Source organism: Saccostrea cucullata, unplaced genomic scaffold, assembly GCF_032062105.1.
Source record: "Saccostrea cucullata isolate Sc308-1 unplaced genomic scaffold, CSIRO_AGI_Scuc_v1 ctg1650, whole genome shotgun sequence".
In the NCBI taxonomy this organism is placed as follows: domain Eukaryota; kingdom Metazoa; phylum Mollusca; class Bivalvia; order Ostreida; family Ostreidae; genus Saccostrea; species Saccostrea cuccullata.
The window spans coordinates 133,021-157,615 of NW_026921227.1; the positions used below are offsets into that span (position 1 = coordinate 133,021).

Sequence of the window (24,595 nt, forward strand, 5' to 3'; positions counted from 1 at the left end):
TACGTTCTTATCTAGAGTATCTATGTATGATTCCATGTATATCACATTTTTTATTTTGAAAATGCCCATAGTTCTGCTTTAAACATACGCCATTTATCTTATCTTTTTTGTTTCTGTTTTTACTTGAATTCGTTTGTCATTTGATAATAAATGAAAACAATGTCAAAAATTTAATCTTTTTAACATGAGTAAAAGATAAAAAATAAATTAAAATAATTATCTGAGATTTAATTTCTGTGTCACCTTCAGCGCATAGCGACACTTAAGGACATAAACTTTGCCCGGTACCTGTCTTCCTGTCAGACTGTCACATCTGTTATGGTAAAAACTGGATTTTATTTTTTGTTCATATATCTATTATATTAGAATATTATCATGGCTATCGGCCTTACAACATGTAACTTCCATCAACTTTTAAATTACGCCTTACTGATATGCAAATATATACTTTGATCTCAGAGAGCGGGTCTGTAGAATTTATCAAGAAATTCTAATTACATGTACTAATTTGAAAATTATACCATGCATTCAATATGAGAATCGACACAATTCTTAGACTCAATTTTTAATTTTTTCGTCTTAAATAATGTCATAGTAGGCGATCATTCTATATTTTAACTTAATATCTCTTATTTAATAAACTTACTTAGTAAGATGGAAAGAAAAGGAGCCCTCATATTCATTGTTTCCATATTCCTTTCATCAACAACGTACATAACTGCTAGTACACCCAACGAAAACAAATTTGAAATCCAAACAAGATTGGGGAATGTGATAGGAGTACGCCACACCTCTTTTATGAATAACGGAACCATTTACAAATTTTTCGACTTACCTTACGGTAAAGCCCCTGTAGGTCCATTACGATTTCAAAAACCTCAGCAATATGGAGCGTGGTCAAAAACGCTTAATGCAACAACACCAGGCGCTGTTTGTTTCCAGTCAAAAAACCAGCCGACAACATATCCAGGATTTACTGAAGATTGTCTCAAGTTAAACATTTATGTACCATATGATATAAACTCTTCTAATAACAAATCAGTAATGGTATGGTTTCATGGCGGGGCATTTACATTTGGTTCCGGGGGCATGTTTGATGGAAGTATGATATCTTTAGTAGGAGATGTAATTGTAGTGACAATAAATTATAGACTGGGAATATTTGGATTCTTTGCTTCGAGAAATAACAAGGCAAAAGGGAATGCCGGACTTTGGGACCAGAAAATGGCTCTAAACTGGGTGAGATACAATATTAAAGACTATGGCGGGAATCCCAATGATGTAACAATTTTTGGGGAATCAGCGGGAGGATCCAGTGTGGCCTTACAATCTTTAATACCCAGCAACAGAGGGCTTTTCCACAGAGTAATTGCTCAAAGTGGGACTGCCAATTCTCACCGTGTAGTATCCAATGTAACTTCATCCTCTATTGCAGTTGGCAAGAAAGTTGGTTGTACATACAATTACCACTCAGGGACTGATTATAACTTTGTTGAATGTCTTAAAGCTGTAGATGCAATTGATCTTGTCAAAGCAATGGAATTTGTTTGGATGGACTTAGGATTGAACGCTCTTGTGAAAATTCCTTTTTCGCCGACAGTTGACGGTGAACTCATTCGTAAGGATCCAGTTTACTTACTGACAGACAGGTCATCACCAGAATTCAACTTTTTTCAATCATTGGACACGATGTTTGGAACTTGTGATAAGGACGGCTCCCTAGCAATGAGTCTGCTACCTTTTTATCAATCAAAACTAAACTTTAATTTCAGTGAAGGTGTACCAACTAGTGAGATGTGTAGTACTATAGTACCTGTATTTTCAAATACTCTATTCAACAACAACAGTGCTGTTTCAAATGCAATTTGCAAGAAATACTCTACAAAAGACAACATAGAAGAACAAAGTCGAGAATTTTTACATATGTACGGAGACTCTATGTTTATTGCCCCTGCAGCACTTGTTCTAGAGAATCATGGAAATAGTATTCAGGGAACAACAACTTACCAGTACGTGTTTTCTGATGAATTACCATTAGTTCATCCTACTGAACCTTCATGGTATCGTGGGTCTGCGCATGGGACTGATGTCATTTATTTGTTTTCGTATGAACAAGTTAAAACAAAATATAAGTGGCCCCATGGAGCTGACGTATTAGTAAACCAGATGAGGCGATACTGGACAAACTTTGCTAAGACTGGGTAAACTGATTTAGATTTTTCTATTCCTGTAATTTAATTTCAATTTGAATCTTTATCTGTTTTTATAAATATACGACTTTATCTGGAAGCAAAATTGCATCTATTTCTTACCACTTATTAGGCCTTTGCATTGTTTTCTCTGTTTTTTGAAAACAGAATCTGTCCGCTTGAGGAGGGGGGGGTGTGTGTGTGTTTATTCCTCTTAGACACTGATATCATTTTTGGAAAACGCGAAGGTTCACAGTTTATAGTCAGATATTGTTTGTTATGCGTACCGCTTACTTTTATTAAATATCTTTTTTTTTTCTTGTCAAGAAACCCAAATGGACTTGGTTTGCCATATTGGAACACTTTTGATGAGAATAGCGTACATCCATACATGAACCTCCAATCCTCGATGACATCCATGCGGACAAATTACAGGAAAACCTATATAGACTTCTGGAATGAAGACTTGCCCGACATATTGCAAAATGGGTGTAATTTTAAGACTTGTGTTCTGCCAGCTGTTGGTTAATTTTTCATGACAATACTTTTTCATCTCACAAATAATTTCAAAAAAAAAAAAAAAAAAAAAAAAGAAGAAAATTATTAATTTTATGCAGCTGCAAAACATATACAATGTAGCATGTAAGAAGGGTTATCAAAAAGTTCGTAGACTGAGGCTATAAAATTAGTACTATGTAGTCTGAGCTTACAAAATTTTTATGGAGCATAAAACAACAAAAAATAAAGAAATGTTGAAAATTTTAGCTTGATACGTTCATTATTTCCCAAATTATTATAAAATGAAAACGACATTATATCATCACCCGGCGCCGTTTCCGTTTAGTTTTATGACGTCTGAAAATGTCATTGTTTTTCAATGTCTGCTTCTTCTACCTCATACTTATTTTTATGAGGTTCCCTGGAGCTGAGTAAGGACTTTAATCCGTCGTGTTTATATGATTTTACAATGCCATGAACAGCGGCTTTCAATGCATATAACATTGCAAATGGGTTTATAACATGGCAGAGATCCTCGCTTGATTGTGCCGGCATATTTTGCTTTTTGGAGTTCAATATCTATAACACACGATCAACGTCATTTTTTGACATGATTGATTTTTCACACCTTGACTACAAATTGACATAAACCATGCATTCCTTTTCGCTCTGAATCTATTTTGGCATTAAAAAACAAGTAATCTGGATGCATATTATTTCTCCTTAGCCAGTTTAAATATTTACTAGGTGTATACCAGTTTTTCCAGGGACAAAACTTTAAAGAGTGTTGGAAAAGGAAACCCCTCCCCCCGTTTGACGTCATCTTCAAGGCAACATTTGTGTGGATACTCCATGTAAGATTTACGATAAAATTTCATAGAACTTCCAGAATGAGGTAAAAATTTAATATTTTATGGTACAATAGTGTCCCAACACATCCCTGAATTAACGGGATTTTTGGATGTCAAATCTTCATATCACAATAGTTTTTCTTAGTTATACTTAGGTAGAAAAAAACGTCATTTTGCGCCGCATGGACATACCATTGTTTATAAAAACATTACTACAGTCAAACTTGTCTTAGCGGCCACCCGAAATCAACGGCCACTCGCGGTCAGCGGCCACTTTCAGTTCCCCCCGACGGTTTTTACTACATATTTTAACTGGAATAAACGGCCACCTGTGTAACGCGGCCAGCGGCCACTCAAATCCTCACCCACAGTCTTAGTGACACTGTAATAGGCGGCCATTTCGTCAGTTGTTGCGATTCTATCACGTCTTTTAAACGCATTGGCTTGGTAATTATATTCTTGATAGCCAATTTAACCTATTAGTGCAATTAAACAAATTGCTTTTAGATACGCTGAACTCTGTATTTATGAAAAAAAATATTTCTCCTGTTAGATCAATTTGTAGTTATTTTTCCAAGATCGCCGATTGAAAAATTAAAAGAATTAATTACAATATATACTTTGCTCTAGCTAAAGAAATTCCCACCTTGTAGATTTTGATTCCATGTAGAAGCCCTTGCTACTCTTGTGAAAACAAAGTGCTTCATATGGCATGATTATCTCGTGAATTTCACTACCAAGAGACGATGGATAGGGATTAGTCACGCTCTACTGCATATGACACCTGTGTTTTGGAATAATTTTCAACTGCGTATATACATCTCTCTGGTCAACAGGTTAATTTTGTTTGTCTGTCTGTGTATGTTACATAGAAACTCGGACAGCTTGATAAACAATAATTTTAAATTTACCAGGCTTTATAAACTTCAGCAAGTAAGTTAATTGCCGATTAATTAAGTTGGGGGAGGGGGTTACACTGCTGACCATTTTTGATCATATGAAAATGAAATTTTTATTGACATATTCTTACTTAAATTTCTATGCTTTATTTTATTTACCATTAAACTGTTAGTCTGTATTTTTTTTCTTTATAAAAAAGGATGAAAGTCTGGCACTGTATGTATTTCTTCAAATGAAAATTAAAAGAATTTATTTAATATTTCAATGTAACAAAAGCACACTGATGAATGCAAGATGTTTAACTAATATGTTGGAACAGAAACATGCACAAAACCTTAAACAATTCGAATTCTTTAATATTGTTTTTAAATGAGCTTGAATTATTATATACACACTTAAAAAGCTTTTGTGAAATTGACCTGTTTTATTATTTGATTAATTAATTTAACTGTATTGCTTAATGTTGTTTATTTATTGACCGAATGTCCTTTTCGAGGGCAAACTGGAATAAGAGGCCACCTGTCTTAAGTGGTCAGTTTCAAGACTTCCCAAAGGTGGCCTCTTAAAACAAGTTTGACTGTATTTTTTTCAAAAATAAAATTTGTGATTTGTGATTTATTCTATAGATAGAAAAGATGATGATAACTAGCTATAGATATTTTAAAATTCATTCATGTACCTAAAGCGGTTTTAATTTTATGGCGCTAGTCCACGAACTTTATGATAGCCCCTCGTATTTCCTTGTTCAATGGTAAATCTCAATGTCCTAGCCAAAAAATTTCAATTGTCTACTCTGATATAAGATTATAATGATAAACTTATTTTGCTCTACGTATGTACAATTTCTAAAACGAAATAATTTATCGGCAAACAAGTTGATGAAACAAGAATATCAGAAGTCGCGTTTAAAGTCTTCATTTTGTAAGTTCTATGGTCATTACAATGACCTTGTCAGCAAATACCATTTATCCTCGAATGAAATGCTGATTGACGTTTTTCATTCTAATTGTGAGTCCGTTATTACACACTGAAATGAAGATTTTCCGTCATTTCCCGATCATGACGAGAATCACACGACGGATGTGACTGGTCGACAAGTTGAGACGCTCACTCCTCTATGGCACCTAATCCCATTGCTGTTGTTTTGGAGGACCGTGTTTGCACTGTTTACATTTTGTACTGTTTTATAGACCTTTGAGCTTGAATATTGTTCGTTATCTCCGTATATTACATTGACAAAATACGATTCAAGTTTCAGTTATAAAATGAAGGAAAAAAACTTCGAGAACAGAGATTTTTACCGGTGGTAAATTCCAGGTGAGGGAGGGGCTTATTTTGTACAGGTGTGAATGCCTTAGGGGCTAGCAGTCTACCTGTGGTCACAGGAAGTGATTTTATACACAGTTCAAACTTTACCTGTGTTAGGGATTTTTAGACAATTTTTAATTAGAAGTAAAAAGTTTCTCAGTAATCTATATCGATTTATTTATTTAATGTTTGAAAACACCCGTACCCATTTAAAAAAAATCATGATGATATAATACTAAATATTGAAGTATTACAGCAAAGATTATTTTAGATGTTAGTGTATGTGTTCATTTAAAACAAAGAACCCCCAGTAAAAACCAAAGTAAACTTATTTCATTCATCCCCAGGATCCTATCTATTGAATGAAAAGAGAGCTGTGCTAACTACATTTCATTAAAAATATGTAGGCTTATAATCCTATTCTTTATCACCATAAGACATGCTTCAAAGATTGCTTGTAAATTCTTTTCTGAATGACAAAGAAAACTAGAAAGTCTGCTATTGCAAGCAATAGCGGATGTCGCCCCGAACTGGACAAGACTTTTCATTTTTTCATCAGTGAAACACTACCCATTATCTAAGCTTGGACAACCATCAACTCGTATCAGTCCTTTCAGTCCTTTGAATTAAAAATCAAAGTTAAAGAATTTTCTCTTTTCCCCTGTTTCCATTGCAACTATTGACAATTTGCAATTTTTAATTCCAATGAGCACAATTACAGATACTAATCATTACATAAATAAAATTTCATGAAGAATGTTCAAGGGACCAGAGAGAACACTCGCGGACAAAATTCATCGCTTTTTGAAGGTTTCCATTGCAACGGTAGCCATTTTGAAATTGAATGACCACAAAACTCAATTACAACCAGTGATCCTCCTTTGAGGAAAGTTCCAGGAAGATTTTCCCAGCCATCTCCGAGAAACAGCCTGGAGAGCAAAAACATGCGTACAATCGCAATACTCAGTATGTCGCCCGAATTCGTTCGGGGCGACATAAATATGTAACTGATGATTAGAAACATTTATAAATATTTTAAAATTTTATTTAATTCACACCGTGTTGTCCTAATCTTCACATTTTCCATTAAGGTTACCTTTTAGCATATTAAAATTAATATAGAAATTTCATCCAAAAAATTTTTATGTACCAATGTTTTTTTTTTTAATTCTTATTATATTATAATCCTTCAAATACTAAAGGTAACTATATTTAATTCATATATTTTCGTAGTAATACAATTTCTCTATACCCTGTTTGGTAAACATCAAAGAATCAAAAGTTAATTTGAAGGTCACCATGAGTGTCAAACAAGGCGTACAGGGTATACACAGAGACTGGTAAGTAAATGTCAATCAAGTTCAAGCATCCAGTGATGATCTTCATGCACTTGATTGACAGGGCTACCCAGTCCAGGTATTTTTGAAGGCAGTGCTTAAAAGCTCTGCCTGTAATGGACTTTAAAGCTTGAATATAATTTGTTATCTCAATATTTTCATCATACATACGACAATGGTTTATTGAGCATTAAAATTTTGCACTTTTTACAGCTTCTGGAGCAATTACATGTATTTGCCTCGTTTTTAAATGGCATTTTCTGCTAAATATTTACATTTCTTCTTGCTTTCATACAGCTTGCGTCAGGATTACCTTCATATTTAACTAATGAACATTACTTTCATGTCTCTTGTTCAAGACAATACAAAACATAAGATTTAAACTAATAGTGTATATGGCCAAGATTCCATTGTTTATGAACAATATATATTGTATAATATCAAAAGGTCGACGGTAGTGACAATTACTTGTGGTACCTAATAAGTATCTGCTTCGGTCATTTATTCAGTGCAATGAAGTCGCCTGCGTGGTGCAGTGGTTAGAGCGTCTGCTCTAGAATAGCGAAGTAGGGAGTTGATCCTTACGTTGTGGGTTCGAATCCCACTGTGGGACGTCCTTCGAATGAGATTGTATAAACTGAGGCTCCGCGTCGCAGTAGATGCTAGGAGGAAAAGGTCCTTCATTGTTCAATGGCCCTGATCATGACTTCCGAGTATAGGCCAAAATTTTTAGCTTTCCAATATTAGTGGCGTCTCCATATGAGTGAAAAATTCTTAATAGGAACGTTAAACAACATACAATATAGAAATCAATCAGTGCAATGAAAATATTTACAGTCAATTAATACATGTAGGTATCTTTGAAAATATGCTTATGATTTTGCACTATTTTGTAATTTCTAGGTCTCTAAAAGATCTCAAAAATTCAAATCTACATGATCGTAAGAAAATAGTGTTTCCATAAATAATCTGTTTGTTATAATTAAGTTTTGATTAATTTAACATATTTAATTGATAGAATGGTTGTCTTTAAAATTTTTAAATAATCATTTTCAAATTTAAGCTTCATTTAATTCAATTTATAAACTGATGTTACATAATCGAAGATCTGAAGGTATATAGTTTTTGTCCTTTCCGTTCGTTTGTCTGTCTGTTTTCAAACACTTTAATCTTGTCCATTTCTTTTAATTCATTATTGGAGCTATGACTTCTTTATGTCATATGTGTATTACTTGTGATAAGCCTTTTCCTCGGGTGTGACTATATTTGACCTCTTTAGTTTGGAGTTTGACTCAGCTTTTCAAAAATTTAACCTAAATTTAAGTTTGACCATAACTGTTGAACAGTTGTACTAGGGCTTTATACTTCACATGTGTATTTATTGTGAAAAGACCTTTATCCATTCCTTGGGACTTTTTTATCTCATCTCTTTTTTTCATCTCTTTCATCTTCCACCAGGAGTTGCCCCGTGCGGATCCGGGTTAGAATAGGTCCTCAGTACCCCCTTGCTTGTCGTAAAAGGTGACTAAATGGGGCGGTCCTTCGGATGAGACCGTATAAACCGAGGCCCCGTGTCACAGCGGGTGTGGCACGATAAAGATCCCTCCCTGCTCAAAGATTGTAAGTGCCGAGCATAGGCCTAAATTTGCAGCCCTTCACCAACAATGGTGACGTCTCCATATCAGTGAAATATTCTGGAGAGGGACGTTAAACAGTATACAATCAATCAATCCACCAGGAGTTAGATTTGCATTTGAGAAACTTCGCCAAATGCTAGCTGCCATAGGGGGTAGCAGTGTTTCACAAACTTATCTTGTATAAATTTACTTTACTTCTGACCATTGAATGAAAAGAATTATCAGGAAATCTTTCAAGAATATCTGATTTTCATCATGGGAGGATAACTTCTTAAAGTATTTTTTATCAATTAAGTCTCAATATGAAGCATAAAAATTGAAAACTTCTCATGAAACAATTTTTCTTCTTTGCATTATAATATGATTCAATGTTTCTTGAAGCCTTAGTCAGAGTTTCGTATAAATCTGAGATTTCTACCACCGAAAATTAAAAAAATAAATCTAGTTTTTTGAGAAATGGGATTTTATTGAAACTAGACTTAGATATCAATGTGATTTGTAATATCTTGCAATCATAGTGCAAGTTGTTGACACTATGTATTGTATAATAATTGTCAGGGAAAAGGAAGACTCACATACACATGTATAGCAAAAGTATAAAAGTCATGGATTCTTCTCTTAATACATAGATACCTATAGTTTATTAACTGACAATATATTTGTTGATCAATTTTCAATTTTAAAAAAATCATAGGAAATGTTTTTTTTCTATTCTCTTTTCCTTAATACATATTGAAGATTTGATAATTTTCCCTAATATTATATTTTTAAAAATTACATTCTTCTAATGTTTGACTTCAACTGTCTTACTATTATGATTTCAGTTTGATATGCATGAAAAAAGAATAAACACAGTTTTTGTTCTGTCAACAATGAGAATTGCGTAAATGACAGTAAAAAAAATCACCTTTTTCTTTAAATAGAATGCACTTTTACAAATCAGACACATTTTGCTAATAGTTATGAATAGTGATGAATTGCGATCAAAGATATTGAATAAATATGACATGGCAAAAAGTAATGGTAAAGGGGATATAAATGTATAAAATTTTATGTAATGAGATGTAAATCATTTTTCTCTTAACTTTTTCAAAAGATTCTTTTTTCAAATTTAGAAAAGTAATATTTGCATGAACAAAAATACAGTAGATACAAAGAGGATAATTCATTTTCTGATGATTCAACAACTTTTGTGGAAATAAAAGAGAAAACTCTTCAAAATTTAGCCAACCACTGGCATAACGCAACTTTTAAGGTTACATCCATTTTGCATTATGTTAGACAAACCATTATTCCAAAAATCAATATAGGTTTTCCGATAATTTGTCCCCATAGAGGTCATCAAAGATTGGAGGTTCATGTATGGACGTAAAGCGCTCTCGTCGAAGGGGTCCCAATGTGGCAAACTGCGTCCGTTAGGGTTTCTTGAAAATACAAAAGAAGCAATATCATCTCAACGTCATTGTATTAAATATAAATTTTCTTTAATTTCTGATTTTAATAATTTAATTTTTTTTTAGATATTGAAAGTTTACTTTAAATAAATATATTAATAATACAAATATAGAAATCACTTTACCCAGTCTTTGCGAAGTTGGCCCAATATTGTCTCATCTGGTTTACTAGTATATCTGCTCCACTTGGCCATTTAGTTACATTTTTAACTTGCTCATACAAAAACAAATAAAAGACATCAGTCGCATGCGCAGAACCACGATACCACGAAGGTGCGGTGGGAAGTATTGAAGGTAGTTCATCGGAAAAGACGTATTGATATGTTGATGTTCCCTGAATACTGTTTGCATGATATTCTAAAGCAAGTGCTGCAGGGGCAATAAATGTAATGTCACCGTACATGTGTAAAAAGGCCCGACCTTGTTCCTCAATATTATTTACCGCCGAGTACTTCTTGCAGATCGCATTAGAAACATCGCTACTGTTGTTGAATAATGACTTTGAAAATACAGGTAGTATAGTATTACACATCTCACTAGTTGGTACACCTTCACTGATATTAAAGTTTAATTTTGATTGATAAAATGGTAAGAAGCTAATCGCCAGGGAACCGTCATTATCACAAATTCCAATCATCGTGTCCAGTGACTGAAAAAAATTGAATTCTGGTGACGACTTGTCGGTCAGTAAATGAACTGGATCCTTACGAATGAGTTCACCATCAACTGTCGGCGAAAAAGGAAGTTTTACAAGAGCGTTCAATCCTAAGTCCATCCAGACTAAATTCATTGCTTTCACAAGAACACTTGCATCTACAGCTCTAAGACATTCAATAAAGCTTTGATCATTTCCTGAGTGGTAATTGTAAGCGCAACCAACTTTCTTGCCAATTGCAATAGAAGACAAAGTAGCATTGGATACTGCAAGGTAAGAATTGGCAGTCCCACTTTGAGCAATTACTCGGTGAAAAAGCCCTCTGTTGCTTGGTATTAAAGATTGTAAGGCCACACTGGATCCTCCTGCTGATTCTCCAAAAATTGTGACGTCATCGGGATTCCCGCCATAATCTTTAATATTGTATCTCACCCAGTTTAGAGCCATTTTCTGGTCCCAAAGTCCGGCATTCCCCTTTGCCTTGTTATTTCTTGAAGCAAAGAATCCAAATATTCCCAGTCGATAATTTATTGTCACTACAATTACATCTCCTACTAAAGAAAGCATACTTCCATCATACATGCCACCGGAACCGACCATAAATGCACCACCATGAATCCAGACCATAACTGATTTGTTATTAGAAGAATTTATATTATTGGGGACATAAATGTTTAACTTGAGACAATCTTCAGTAAATCTCGGAAATGTTGTTGACTGGTTTTGTGACTGATAACAAACAGCGCCTAGCCTTGTTGCATTAAGGGTTTCTGACCAAGCTCCAAATTGCTGAGGTTTTTGAAACCGTAAATGACCAATCGGAGCTTTGCCATATGGTATATTGAGAAATTTATAGATTATCCCCTTATTCATGAAATCATTGTGTCGTACTCCTATTACACTTCCAAGTCTTGTTTGGATTTCAATTTCACTTTGCTCAGCTTTGATGTGAAAAATGCACTGTGATGATACGAGTAATATCGTAAAGACGTACATGAGGGAGCCTGTGCTTCCCATCTTGATAAAAGAAAATTGGTAAAATTAGGAATATAAAGTAGCGGTATATAATTATATTAATTTAGAATTTATACATGTCTATAAATTTTGTATTGTGAGTATGCATGTGTGTCTTTTGTCTTCTTTGATAAACATTTTTATTCCAAAAAAAAAACATTATAAAAATGGATTATCAATGACCAAATTCACTCAAAACATTCTGCTATGACTTTTCTAGCTAACAATGTGTCGTTAATATCAATAATAAATTTGATCATATAACTATTACCATTTTGAAAAAAAAATTAGATGGAACAAAAGAAGTTTATACTGTTGAAGATAAACATAACGTAATGATAAATACGTACCATTTAGAGAAGTGTTATCTTCGTAACGATGATAAAATATGATTCTCGACAGGTGCTTTCATAATATATAGTCAGTTACAATATAGAACATTGACCAAAATACGCTGACGTTTTGTAACAATCAAATGAAATTTCGTAAGATAAGATATACAGCACATACCAAGGATGTTAGATCTGAGTAGGTCAAAAACACAAGCGCCTGTGGTCAAAAATAGAACTACGAACTATTCATTTAAAGAAACGAAGAGCATGCAAAACACATTTCTAAAATTCTAAAGGAAGATTGATTGATTAATTAAATGTTGTTTTACGTCCCATTCCAGATTTACACTCATATAAAAGCGTCACCATATACCATGGAGGGCTTCAGATTTTGACCTTTACTCGGGACGATGGCTATTGAGCAGTGAGGGATCTTGATTTTGCCAACGCCTACCGTGACACTGGACCTCAGTATTTAAGGTAGGCCTTTCAATTCCGCTAGGGTTCGCTGTTATGAACGATGTTTAGAGCAGGTCCGAGGTATCGAACTGTTTATACACAAGTCAGTTTTTAGCATTTCCCAAGTGTTTCTTTGCTATCAGTAGAATCCAGTGGTTTTAAAATTTAGCACTAATGTTAAACTTATTTACTATATAGCTGCGGAGACCGTTTAATAACATAAAAGTAAAATTTTTAATTAAAATACAAAGTGAAGTCTATCCTCCTTTTTAGTTCTAACCTAATTTAATTTTTATACTCGGTCGTTCTTCTTCGTGCTTAGTAACACAAAAAAGAAAATTAATTGTTGCATTTACTTGTAAAAATATATATGTTTATATAGGAAGCGCAAAAACGCGCACACAAAAAACATAACATTATATTTTCTTCCTCATAACAATCGTCAAAGAGAGTTAAAAATGTTGAACATAGTCTGTTCCCCATTCATTTGACCTTGTATTTCAGGTAGACTGAAGACATTCTCCTTCGTTTGGTCAACATTTTTGTGTACAAAACATTGTAAGGAACCGGTTACCCTTTTGTGTACATAACAATACCAATGCTGAAGCAGCCTATATGTCATTCATATAAACGACAACTCATAAATCGGCACTTAGTTTGTCATTTTTCACACCTGAGTTGCCTGTCCTTAAAACACAACATCGTACAAGTCAATTATAAATTATTAAACTTTTTAATCATTTAATTAAAGGTTTGCATAAGTTATCGTATTTTTTGAAAATTTCATGTACCTAGAAATCTATCTATGAAATGTTTTTTACCATATGTGCAATTGAAAAATTAGTTGAAAGGCCTATTTAAGGTCTCATCCGAAGGACCCGCAACTTTCACTTTAAAGTGCCGAACGCTTGGCAAAGGAATCCTTGCTACCCATTTCATATCGATTTATGTCAGTTATGCATGGTCCAGTTTTGAGCTCACGACCTTCAGATCACGAAGCGAGTGCACTACTGACTGAGCTACCGTGAACGGTTAAAAGTAAGCGACGTATTAACATTTCCTAAAAGCTAATACAAGTGTTTGTATTCAACAACTACAGTGAAACCTGTCTAATCCGACATGCACCACTGGGAGACAAATTTTGTGTCGGAATAAACAGGGTGTCAGATTGCACAGTGTTAGAAACAAAGAAAATACTAAAATGTGAAAGAAATTTAACGTCGCAATTCACAGTGTGTCGGATTATTCAGGTGTCGGATTAGACAATTTTCACTGTATCATATAGACTCTCTCTCTATCTCTTTCTCTCTCTCTCTCTCTCATTGAAAGGATTGTCCCTTTTCGGATTATTGGGCCAACCCAACCCCCAGTATTTAACTTTTGGATATTTCTCCACTTTTAGTTGAGGTCAGTCAAAGATTTTTTTCAAGTAAGATTTTTTTTCTATTTATAATGCCCCCTAAGCAAGTTTTAACATTACTCTTAATACGTATCTGACATTTTTTTAATGTTAAAATTTCAAATGAATATGACATATGTTACTTACAACTTTACATGTACATGTACGAGGGTTGTTAGAAAAGTTCGCGGACACATTGAATTACAGAAAATCTATTGTGTACTGTGAAGTATGACCTATGACTGAATGAATTCCTACATTTTGTTTATTGGTATGTAAAAAATCAGGTCCATATAATAAAATCTTAAAATTTTACAACTATTTTTACTATGGGGTTATGGGATTCACGGAGCAATCACTTGACATAAGCGACGTGAGAACCAGATTTCAACTCTTTAAGCTTTGAAGCAGTTCTATAAATCTTTTATTTCTTCAGAGTTTTCTTATCTTTTTTATACTTTAAAATTGATTATCTATATCAAGACATATTACTTTTCTACTATAATGTCTTTTGTACTGTTTCGGATAGTATTGAGATCTTAAAAAATAAAAAAATCTATGCAATCAATCGATCAGGTATGGAAACTATGCAAAACCATGAAGGTGCAACACAACGTCCATGCGATAGGGGGGTATTGAAGTATCGATGGAGTTAATCATTCAAAATGTTACTCCTTCCATTCTTATGAAGCTACAACCATTTGAAAACTTGTTCTTTGTATGTGTAGGATATTCTCGGCAGCATCTTGAACATTTTAATCTATTTTTAGACATTTTCCTGTCTGCATACATAATTTTTACGTAGTGCAGTGCTCCATGACGCTCAATAACGTTCCAATTTTTGGCTATGTTTTTACGCGTTGATCATTTATAAACGGCTATAAAACAGTCATATACCCTCCAATTTAGTTCAAAATTTCTCCCAGTGACGTTTCCTGCATACTTTAGCGGCAGGTAAAATATCATGAATCTCTTGGCACCACAATTGTGCAATTTTTAGTTTTAATAAAGAGTCTTTGTGATATAAACGTGCCAAAATGTAGCATGCTCCGTGAGGCAAGATTTATCAAAATAAAAATGCCGTATATTTTTCAATAATCACCGGAGAGCACCAAATTCTTGTATATTTATTGGAAAAAAGCTCAAGATTATATCTGAAAAGTTTGACCGGTTTCGTGGAAATAGCGGGCTCACAATAGAACTTGTCCGCGAACTTTTCTAATACCCCTCGTACATGTACATGAGCAAGCAAATGATCACACGTCTCGCTTGTTAATGATTCAAATGATATAATTTTCATTGCATTAATTATTCAATTCAAAAAAAGAATTTTTTAGAAGTTTTCAGAATTATTTTCCAGAATTGGGGACAAATTGTAAACAATGTGTAGAAGATAGTTCGAGTTCCAAAAACTATATAAATAAATATAGGTATGATTGTCTTTTTTGTGATGTGATTGTGAAGATCTTCAATGATGCCAATGATTTGATTGTAATGATGTATTTATTATGTTTTCTGATTACAATTTAAAAACTAAAACACACTATAATTTATGTTTTCAAAACATAAAAATAAGGAAATTAAATATTTTACAATCTCCCTTCTATCTACTATATCAAAATGTTCAAGATTGAATAACAAGTAAGTAGTATAAAATAATTTAAATAAAATAAACATACAGTGTATTTTACTATAAAGTAATACTATTATAAAAGTGTCTATCCAACAACAGGTAAAGCACAGCTATTTTGATCACAATTAGATAATATTGTTGGGATCTTGTTCATCCAGAACTCCATATAGTCTTTTCTGTAATCTAGCCCCATCCCAGTGTTCAGGGACCTCAAGCTCATGTAAGGATGACTTGAATTACGATCATAAGGTAACCAAACCGGCAGTCCAGGACCGTTGGGGTTTCTGGAAATATACAGTAAAAAAATTATGCTGATGAGTTCAAATATGCTCATATCTTTGCACACTATATTCTACGAATTTACAACACATCATAATAAGAATTTGCTTCGAAATGCACCCTCTTTATTTTCTAAGGAAAAAATATGAAGATGATTATTCGATTTTGAATCTTACTTACAGGAACCGATTTACGATCTATACAATTATTTCAAAATTGCCCGTCAATGGGCGTATTTCTATACTGATATCATAACCGGGTTAATCTCATTCTGGACTCCAGTCTTAAAACCGTTAAGACCTCAAACACCAAAGTTTGAGGATGAAAGTGTCCTGGATGACATTGATTGGGCCGATCATGCATTTGTTCATATCCCGATGTCTTTGGCTATGCAAGTGAGAGGATATATCAAACGGAACAGTTCTTGCAATCCATGATTTTATAAATGCAAAATGACTTCTTTTTTCTGGATAATTTATACATGGCTGACCTTTGGCCTGTTACGTACGATTTGCTGTCCCTTTTCCATAATCAAAAAGGCCTTGGCGATAATCAAGTTTCAATCCACTTATACAAACATCCTCACCGCATCTATCGGGTGAGAAGTTCACCCAGCACCCCTAACTATTCTTTATTCTATGCAAGCACGTAAACATCCCCTACTACCTTTCCCCTCAAAACACCAATATCTGTTACCTATCTATTTTTATGCGATTTTTGTTATGATACTGATTAAATAAACTTAACAAGTTTTAATCAATTTTCATGTAAGCAAGATAGAAATATTGATAAAACTTTTGCTCTTACCCAGTTTTGGCAAAATTTGTCCAATATGATCTCATTTGATTTACTAAAATCTCGGCACCTTCCGAAAATTCCATGCCTGTGGAAAATTGTTCATAGAAGAAAAGGTATGATATTTCTGTGCCATGGGCTGAACCACGATACCACGAAGGAGCTTTGGAAACTAGAAACGAATTTTCATCAAAAAACATATACTGGTAAGTAGAGGTTCCTTGGATGTTGTTGGAATGGTCAAGCAACGTTGAAATGGACGGTTTGATAAATACATAATCACCTACGAGATCTAAAAGTTGACGTCCTTGCTCTGCCACATCCTCTTTTACTGTGTATTTTTCACACACAGTTTTGAAAACCATGTCATTCGAGATTATATTTTTGCTTAATATATTAGGCAGAATTGTGTTACACATTACCCTCGTAGGAATACCGATGCTTATATTGAACTTCAGGTCGTTTTGTAGGGCTTGGAAGATATTAAGTAAAACAGAGCCTTCTGTTCCACAGTTACCGATCATTACATCCAGAGACTGGAAGAAAGTGAACTCTGATGAGCTCTTATCTTGTAAAAGAAGTGCGGGTTCTCTTCTCAACAACTCTCCATCAACTACTGGAGCAAAAGGTGGAAATGATAGTTCCAAAAGTCCTAATTCGGAGGTAAACTCACTGGTTGCATTTACCAATGTCATTGGGTCCACATTTCTAAGGCATCGCAGAGAGGTGATATCATTTGAAAACAGCTCATTATTAACACAACCCACCTTCTTTGCTATTCGTATCGTAGACAATGATGCGTTTGTTGTTGCAAATGTTGAGGTAGCAACTCCACTTTCAATAATCACCCTATGAAATAATCCTCTGTTGTTAGGAATTAAGGCCAAAAGAGAAACACTGGTTCCCCCTGCTGATTCCCCAAAAATTGTTACATCCCTAGGATTTCCACCATAGTCATGGATATTATAACGTACCCAATTAAGAGCAAGAATCTGATCCCATAATCCCATATTCCCTTTTGCTCTGTAATCATTTGATGCAAGAAATCCGAAAATACCTAATCGGTAATTAATGGTTACAACAATAACGTCACCTTTCAATGCCAAAAAGCTACCATCATAAGGTATCCCTGACCCGATTATATACCCTCCACCATGAATCCAAACCATAACGCTTTTCCTATTAGATGGATTGAAATCGTTCGGAACATAAATATTAAGCTGAAGACAATCCTCTGACAATTTGAATCGTTTGTCATTTTGGTAACACGAAGGACCAAAATTGGTTGCATTGAGAGTTCCGGACCAGGCACCATAAGGTAATGGTTTTGAAAACCTTAAATGGCCAACTGGGGCTTTTGCAAATGGAATATTTAGAAATTTATATACCGTTCCTTGATTTTCATACGAATTAAAACGTTTTCCAACGATTGTTCCAAGCCGTGTTTGTGCATGGAAATCATTTCCAGTTTCATCTGCACTTTGTGAAAATGGCATCATTAAGGAAAAAAGAAGGAATTTATATCCCAATAACAGTGCCATCTGCAAAAATTAGAGTTTCAAATGCATCTTTTTAAATTCAAAAGTAATTTTACTCCACAACTTAAATTTAAATTGAATTTCTTTTAAGTAAGAGTTCTAAAGAGAAGAGAGTTTATTTTCTTACCTCAGTTGTTGTGTAGCAGAGAGAAGAGAGTGAGGAGTCCCTTTACTTCATGTATGTGAGTTATTATCAGGGTTTTCCCATAGTACAAATGTTTGCCAAGATTAAATATCGGCATAAACGGGGAAAATTTTATCTCCTCGTTTAATTAGAAAAGAAAAGAACCAGTGAGACTTAAATGACGGAGAAGATTTTAAATGTAGATCGCTGAAAGAAAATCAAAGTACTGAGACAGTACTGAAAGACGGGGTCAAAATAATCTTCATGCTAGATTTCACAAATGTTATTTTTAAAACGAGTTTTGATAACAATTTATCTTTTTATTGACATACTAAAACAAAACTGTGAAGAATAAAAATTCACGTTTTTCATTTGATTTGAAGTAGAAATTTCAATAATTGCCTTGTCTAGAAACCTTTTTGAACTGTCCGAATTTCACCGGGTACGAATCAAAATTTTTCCGGAAGTAAACAATGGATGATGCATACGCAGACGTAATAATATACGCAGGAGAGTACTTTGTTTACTACTGTGATTTACAATTAATATTTTTATTTTTAAATTTTTAAAATGCTTTTTTAGTTTGAACTTAGAAAAAAGTTCATATCAATTTCTTCAGTTTGATACGGAAAGTTTAATATATTTTGATCAAATTAATTTCTGCACTCTTTGATATAGCGTAGATTTAAATCATATGTTATCACCACGGCTTCCGTTTTGAGGCCTCTGACGTTAAACTAATAGACGGGGTCACGTGACCCCGTCTAAAAAGAGGTTTTTTTCCTCATGTATAGGTCCTTGAATAAATTCTGCTTAATGTCGAATCGATATATCATATATCAATAAACCCTAGGTAAAAAACATCACAGATTCTGTAGCATCTCATTCATATCTAGATGTTTTACTACGAGGGGTTATCAAAAAGTTTAACCTGCACTTTGTGAAAATGGCATCAATAAGGAATAAAATTGATACTTTGTAGTCTGCCTTTACAAAATTTTACATTAAACAACAAACAAAAGTTTAAGAAGTATTAAAAGTTTAAGCTTGATACGTTGATAAAATGACAAATTATTATAAGATATAAAAGACATCATATGATAACTCGGCACTGTCACCGTTTAGTTTCATGACGTCCGACAAGGTCATTATTTCTCAATTTCTGCTCCTTCAGTATCGTTACACTCATCTTGATGATATTCCCTGGAATTAAGTAAAAACCAAAATCTGTCTTGTTTATATGATGATATGGATATAACAACGTCATGAACAGCTGATTTCAATGCATATGAATTAAAGGAATCTGTACATACAGACAGATTCTCGCTTGATTATACCAGCATATTTTGTTTGTTGGAGTTCAAACTCAACGAGCTTTTTGATAACCCCTCGTAACTACAGCCGACAATGAACAATTCACAGCTAAATTTTAAAACAAATGATTTGATACGTGTCTTAGTTAAAGCACATTATTTAAAAGAAATCACTTGGAGAAAAGCAGTGAAAAGGATTTTTCTTTCCGAAAATAGAGGACATAATTAATTGACGAGCCCTCGTATATATGAGTACTCCTCTGATATCTACATATTATTTTATGTCTCCAATTATATGTATTATCGCTACAGTGTGTGATAAAAAAATTCAAGCTAAATAAAACTAAATCAAAATACTGTAATGAAACATATCAGTAGTCCACTAGAACCCAGTATTTTTAATTTCATTTGATATCTCTTTAAAGGCTGGTTAAAAATATGTAAGGGGTTCATAAAATGAATTTATATATTCATTTATCAAGCCAAACAATATTACAATTAGGAAGAAGAAATCCGATCTCTGATTAAAAGTTTTACATCATTTAATAAGTGAATTTTAAAATTTTCGCATATCCGTATATGCCTTATTTATTTGGTTCATTCCTTCTCCACATAAGGTCCTGCTTATAAATATTTTGTGCAAAAAAAATTCAAATAACTATCAAATAAACATATTTATATTTAATGACGTTATATCCTGATATTTAAAGTCTTAAACTTTTTCTGCCAGGTATATATTTAGTTTCTACATAGCTTAATTGAAATTCAAATCAATATATTCTTCTTTTGGCGCTATATTACATTTAATAGGACCTTTTTGCACCGAAATTTTTGTCTTAATTAAAAATTACATCTTCGACGTTTTCCCTCCAATAATTTTATCCAATTAAAGCATGAAGCAAAATGAACTCTAAGTCTATTTGAAAAAAGACACTTTAAAACTGTGTATAAGAAAAAGAAAATTGCTTCGCATAATCAATTATTTGTCTAAAGAAAGAACTTATTTTAAGTCTTAAACTTTCTTGAATTTAAACAAGTAGGTCAAAGTCATCTTAAAAATTTAGAAAAGAACATCAAAATAGGGGGTAAAATATGAATTAAAGTTTCAGATATTTCTAAAAAAGTTTCATTTTATTGTTAAGATTGGCTCAACCTTCTCCCCGATTTTCAGAATATATTTACTGTATTTGTCAACCTTCTTTGAAAGAATTCATAAAAAATAATTTAATAGATATTTCAGAACCAACATAACACATTTCACTGCAAAAATCAGCTTTGTGCAACCAATATGGAAAAATAATAATCTAGAATTAACAGTTTTGTTATAGTTCAAAAGGGAAAAAAACTGATCGTTTTCTTCTAAAAAAAAAACTTTCCGCCATAAAAATATAGTTTCTACTTCAATGGAATTTTATCGCGGTTATTTCATTGAAAATTGTTCAATTTGCATTGTAGAATTCAGATTTAATGTTAGAACTGAAAATGATGCAGAATTTTATGAATAAAGGACAGGACCAAAATCCGCTCAAAAGCTCAGATTTGTACGTCCTTAAAAAATTTCTATCCAACAACAGGTAGAGCACAGCTATTTTGATCACAATCAGGCTCAGATAACATTGCTGGGATCTTGTTCATCCAGAATTCCATGTAGTCTTTTCTGTAATCCAGCCCCATCCCAGTATTAAGGGACCTGAAGCTCATGTAAGGATGACTAGAATTACGATCATAGGGCAACCAAACTGGAAGTCCAGGGCCATTTGGATTTCTGAAAAAATATAAAACAGAAAATATTATACATTGTAAAATCACCCAGCGATTATACCCGCAGCTACAAATCGATTAAAAAACGTGTATATCTATTTCCAAAGATAGTTACAAATTGATGAGCTGTTAAATGTAAAATTTATAAAAAGTCTTTAAGACACAGTGCGTCATATTCAAACCAGACTTTAGAGTGCGTTTCTATGTGATCATTTCTTGCATATTCTTCAACAATTAGACTTACACCTACCCTGTTTTGGCAAAATTAGTCCAATAAGACCTCATTTGATTTACTAATATTTCGGCGCCCTTGGGATATTTAACACGTGACACTAACTGTTCATAGTAGAACAAGTAAATAAGTTCTGTGGCGTGAGCAGAGCCTCGATACCACGAAGGAGCATTTGGAAGCATGAATGAAAGTTCATCAAAAAAAACATATTGATAAGTAGAAGACGCTTGGACATTGTTGGAGTGTTTTAGCAACGTTGAAGTGGACGGATTAAGGAAGAGATAGTCACTAATGAGACTTAAAAATTGTCGCCCTTGCTCTGCTTCGTCATTCTCCTTTACGGTGTACATGTCACAAACATCCTTAAAGACTTGGGTATTAGACTTCATCTTTTCGTTTAATAAGTTGGGTAGAAACACTTTACACATTTCCGCTGGTGGAACACCATTGCTTATATTAAAAGGTAGCTCGTCTTGTAGGAAAGGAAATGCTCCAACTATTACAGAGCCTTCATTTTCACAGTTTCCTATCATAACATCCAGAGACTGGAAAAAGGTGAATTCTGAGGAACTCTTGTCTTGTAAAAGAAGTGCGGGTTCTCTTCTAAATAACTCTCCATCAATTGTGGGGGCGAATATCGTTTGCGAGATTCCTCGGAGCCCTAAGTCAGTAATAAACTCATCAGTGGCATTCACTAATTTCATTGGGTCTATATTTCTTAAGCATCGCAGAAAAGCGGCATCACTGGTCGACAAAGTATCATACACACAGCCTACCTTCTCTGCAGTTTTTATTGTAGACAAAGAGGCGTTTACTGTAGCAAATTGTGAACTAGCAACCCCACTTTCCATGATCACCCTATGAAATAGTCCCCTGTTGTTAGGAATCAATGCCAATAATGAAACACTGAATCCCCCCGCTGATTCCCCGAATATCGTGACATCCCTGGGATTTCCGCCATAGTCGTGGATATTATATCGTACCCAATTAAGAGCAAGAATCTGATCCCATAATCCCATATTCCCCTTCGCTCTATAATCGCCTGACGCCAGAAATCCAAAAATCCCAAGGCGATAATTTATTGTTACAACGATGACGTCACCGTTTAAGGCCAAGAAGCCGCCATCGTAGGATAATCCTGATCCCATTAAATATCCTCCTCCGTGAATCCAAACCATTACGCTTTTCTTGTTAGAGGGATTGAAATTGTTTGGGACATAAATATTCAGCTGAAGACAATCTTCTGAAAATTTAAAGTTTTTAGCTAAATCTGTGACTGTCTGGTAACAGGCAGGGCCAACGTTTGTGGCATTGAGAGTTCCGGACCATGCACCATAGGGTATTGGTTTTGCAAATCTTAAATGGTTGACAGGAGCTTTTGCAAATGGAATGTTTAAAAATTTGTATAATGTTCCCTGATTATTATACGATTTGAAACGTTTTCCTACAATAGCACCAAGCCGTGTTTGTGCGTGAAAATCATCTCCAGTTTCCTCTGCACTTTGCGAAATATGCACCAAATAAGAGAAAAAGAGAAATTTCACACTCCAAAATGCTGTTATCTGCAAAAAAATTAAAATGTATTTGAAATATGCAAAGAACGGTTTTCACTATCACGGGACCCGGTTTTAAATTTCAAAGAAATTATGATGAAAATGATTTTTCCGAAGAGAAAGGTTACAAATTCCTCACCTCCATTATCGTTGAATATCAGTTATTTAGTTAAGAAAGAGTGGTCACTTAGATATGTGACTTATCATCAGTTATTCTTCTGAAGTATAAATGTCTGTCAACGTTGCATAACAAGATAGAAGGATATAGTTTTATCTTCGTATTCAGTATGTCAAATTAAACAGACTGTAAACAAATATCGGGAAAAAAATTATAAATTCTCTGAGAACTTGCAACGTTAGCAAACTAGAAACTTGGTCAATGCGAACAATAGCATATGTCATCCCAATCTGACCTCCCTCCGTTTTCCTTGTAATGACCGGAACGGAGCAATATAAGGTAATAAGCAGAGGCAAACGCCATTTTCAAAGGCTGTCCAAAATTAAAATATCAGAATATTTCTGTAGCACTGACATATATTTTTGAAATTTTGACTCCCGGAATGTTGGGTAAATGGGTTTACATTTTAATAATATGCATGAAAATATATTTTAAGCGTAAGAAATTAAATTCAAACAACATTTATTTGCGATGACAACAGTTTTCACGACACTAATTTTTCCAAAACCTCTTTATCAGTTTTGGTTGCTTTGGATTTTAAATTACCAACACAATCGTGACTTCTCCAAGTATGACTAAAAACTATAAAATATGACCTGAGATTTTGTTGCATAAGAGCTATTTTTAGTAACAGGTCCTATAACTAATACTGGTATGATTAGCACAATAAAAATTTGTCTGATTTCTATTCATGCACGCTAGATTTAGCTTGCAAAATTTGAAGGCAATTGGAAATCTTGCTACTGGACCATTTTGCATGTTTTTCTCGGAGACATATCTTTTATCTTAAGCTAATGTGGATATATCGTATCCACATTAAAATGGAAATTACTATTACTTGACATTTTAACCAGTATCATGTCCGGAGGTTCAAAATTGACAACCTTTCTCAGACTAGTGCCCCTAATGTTGTTAAGGGTAGTAACATGTGAAGGCCGGGAGTTGCGGGAAGGGTGGTTGTCGTTTTCTCTAAGGACAACTGATTTATGCATTGAAATAATCCTTATTTTAGTTGAATCATATGTTGAGCTAAATATTTATATCTTAAAAGAGCCTCCGTACATTGTTCTGGTGTAAAAGTAAGCTGTCAGCTGTAAAAGTCAGCGCTACTCGCAAAAGTCCACTAATATAAAAACACAAAGTAAGCACAGAAGTC

The 24,595-nt window shown here is 33.9% G+C and overlaps 2 protein-coding genes across 2 annotated transcripts; one reads left to right on the forward strand and one right to left on the reverse strand.

Moving 5' to 3' along the window:
* Window positions 1-654: 654 nt before the first annotated feature.
* Window positions 655-2,718, forward strand: LOC134259503 (carboxylesterase 5A-like). Its single transcript, XM_062742080.1, has 2 exons — window positions 655-2,201; window positions 2,517-2,718. The coding sequence occupies exons 1-2, from the start codon at window positions 655-657 to the stop codon at window positions 2,716-2,718; spliced, it is 1,749 nt and encodes a 582-aa protein (XP_062598064.1).
* Window positions 2,719-9,936: 7,218 nt separating this feature from the next.
* On the reverse strand, window positions 9,937-23,406 carry LOC134259504 (uncharacterized). Its single transcript, XM_062742082.1, has 7 exons — window positions 23,401-23,406; window positions 21,727-23,270; window positions 21,285-21,480; window positions 16,753-18,281; window positions 15,755-15,950; window positions 10,300-11,846; window positions 9,937-10,144 (listed from the first exon to the last, which is right to left on the reverse strand). The coding sequence occupies exons 1-7, from the start codon at window positions 23,404-23,406 to the stop codon at window positions 9,943-9,945; spliced, it is 5,220 nt and encodes a 1,739-aa protein (XP_062598066.1). The 3' UTR covers window positions 9,937-9,942.
* Window positions 23,407-24,595: the final 1,189 nt, after the last annotated feature.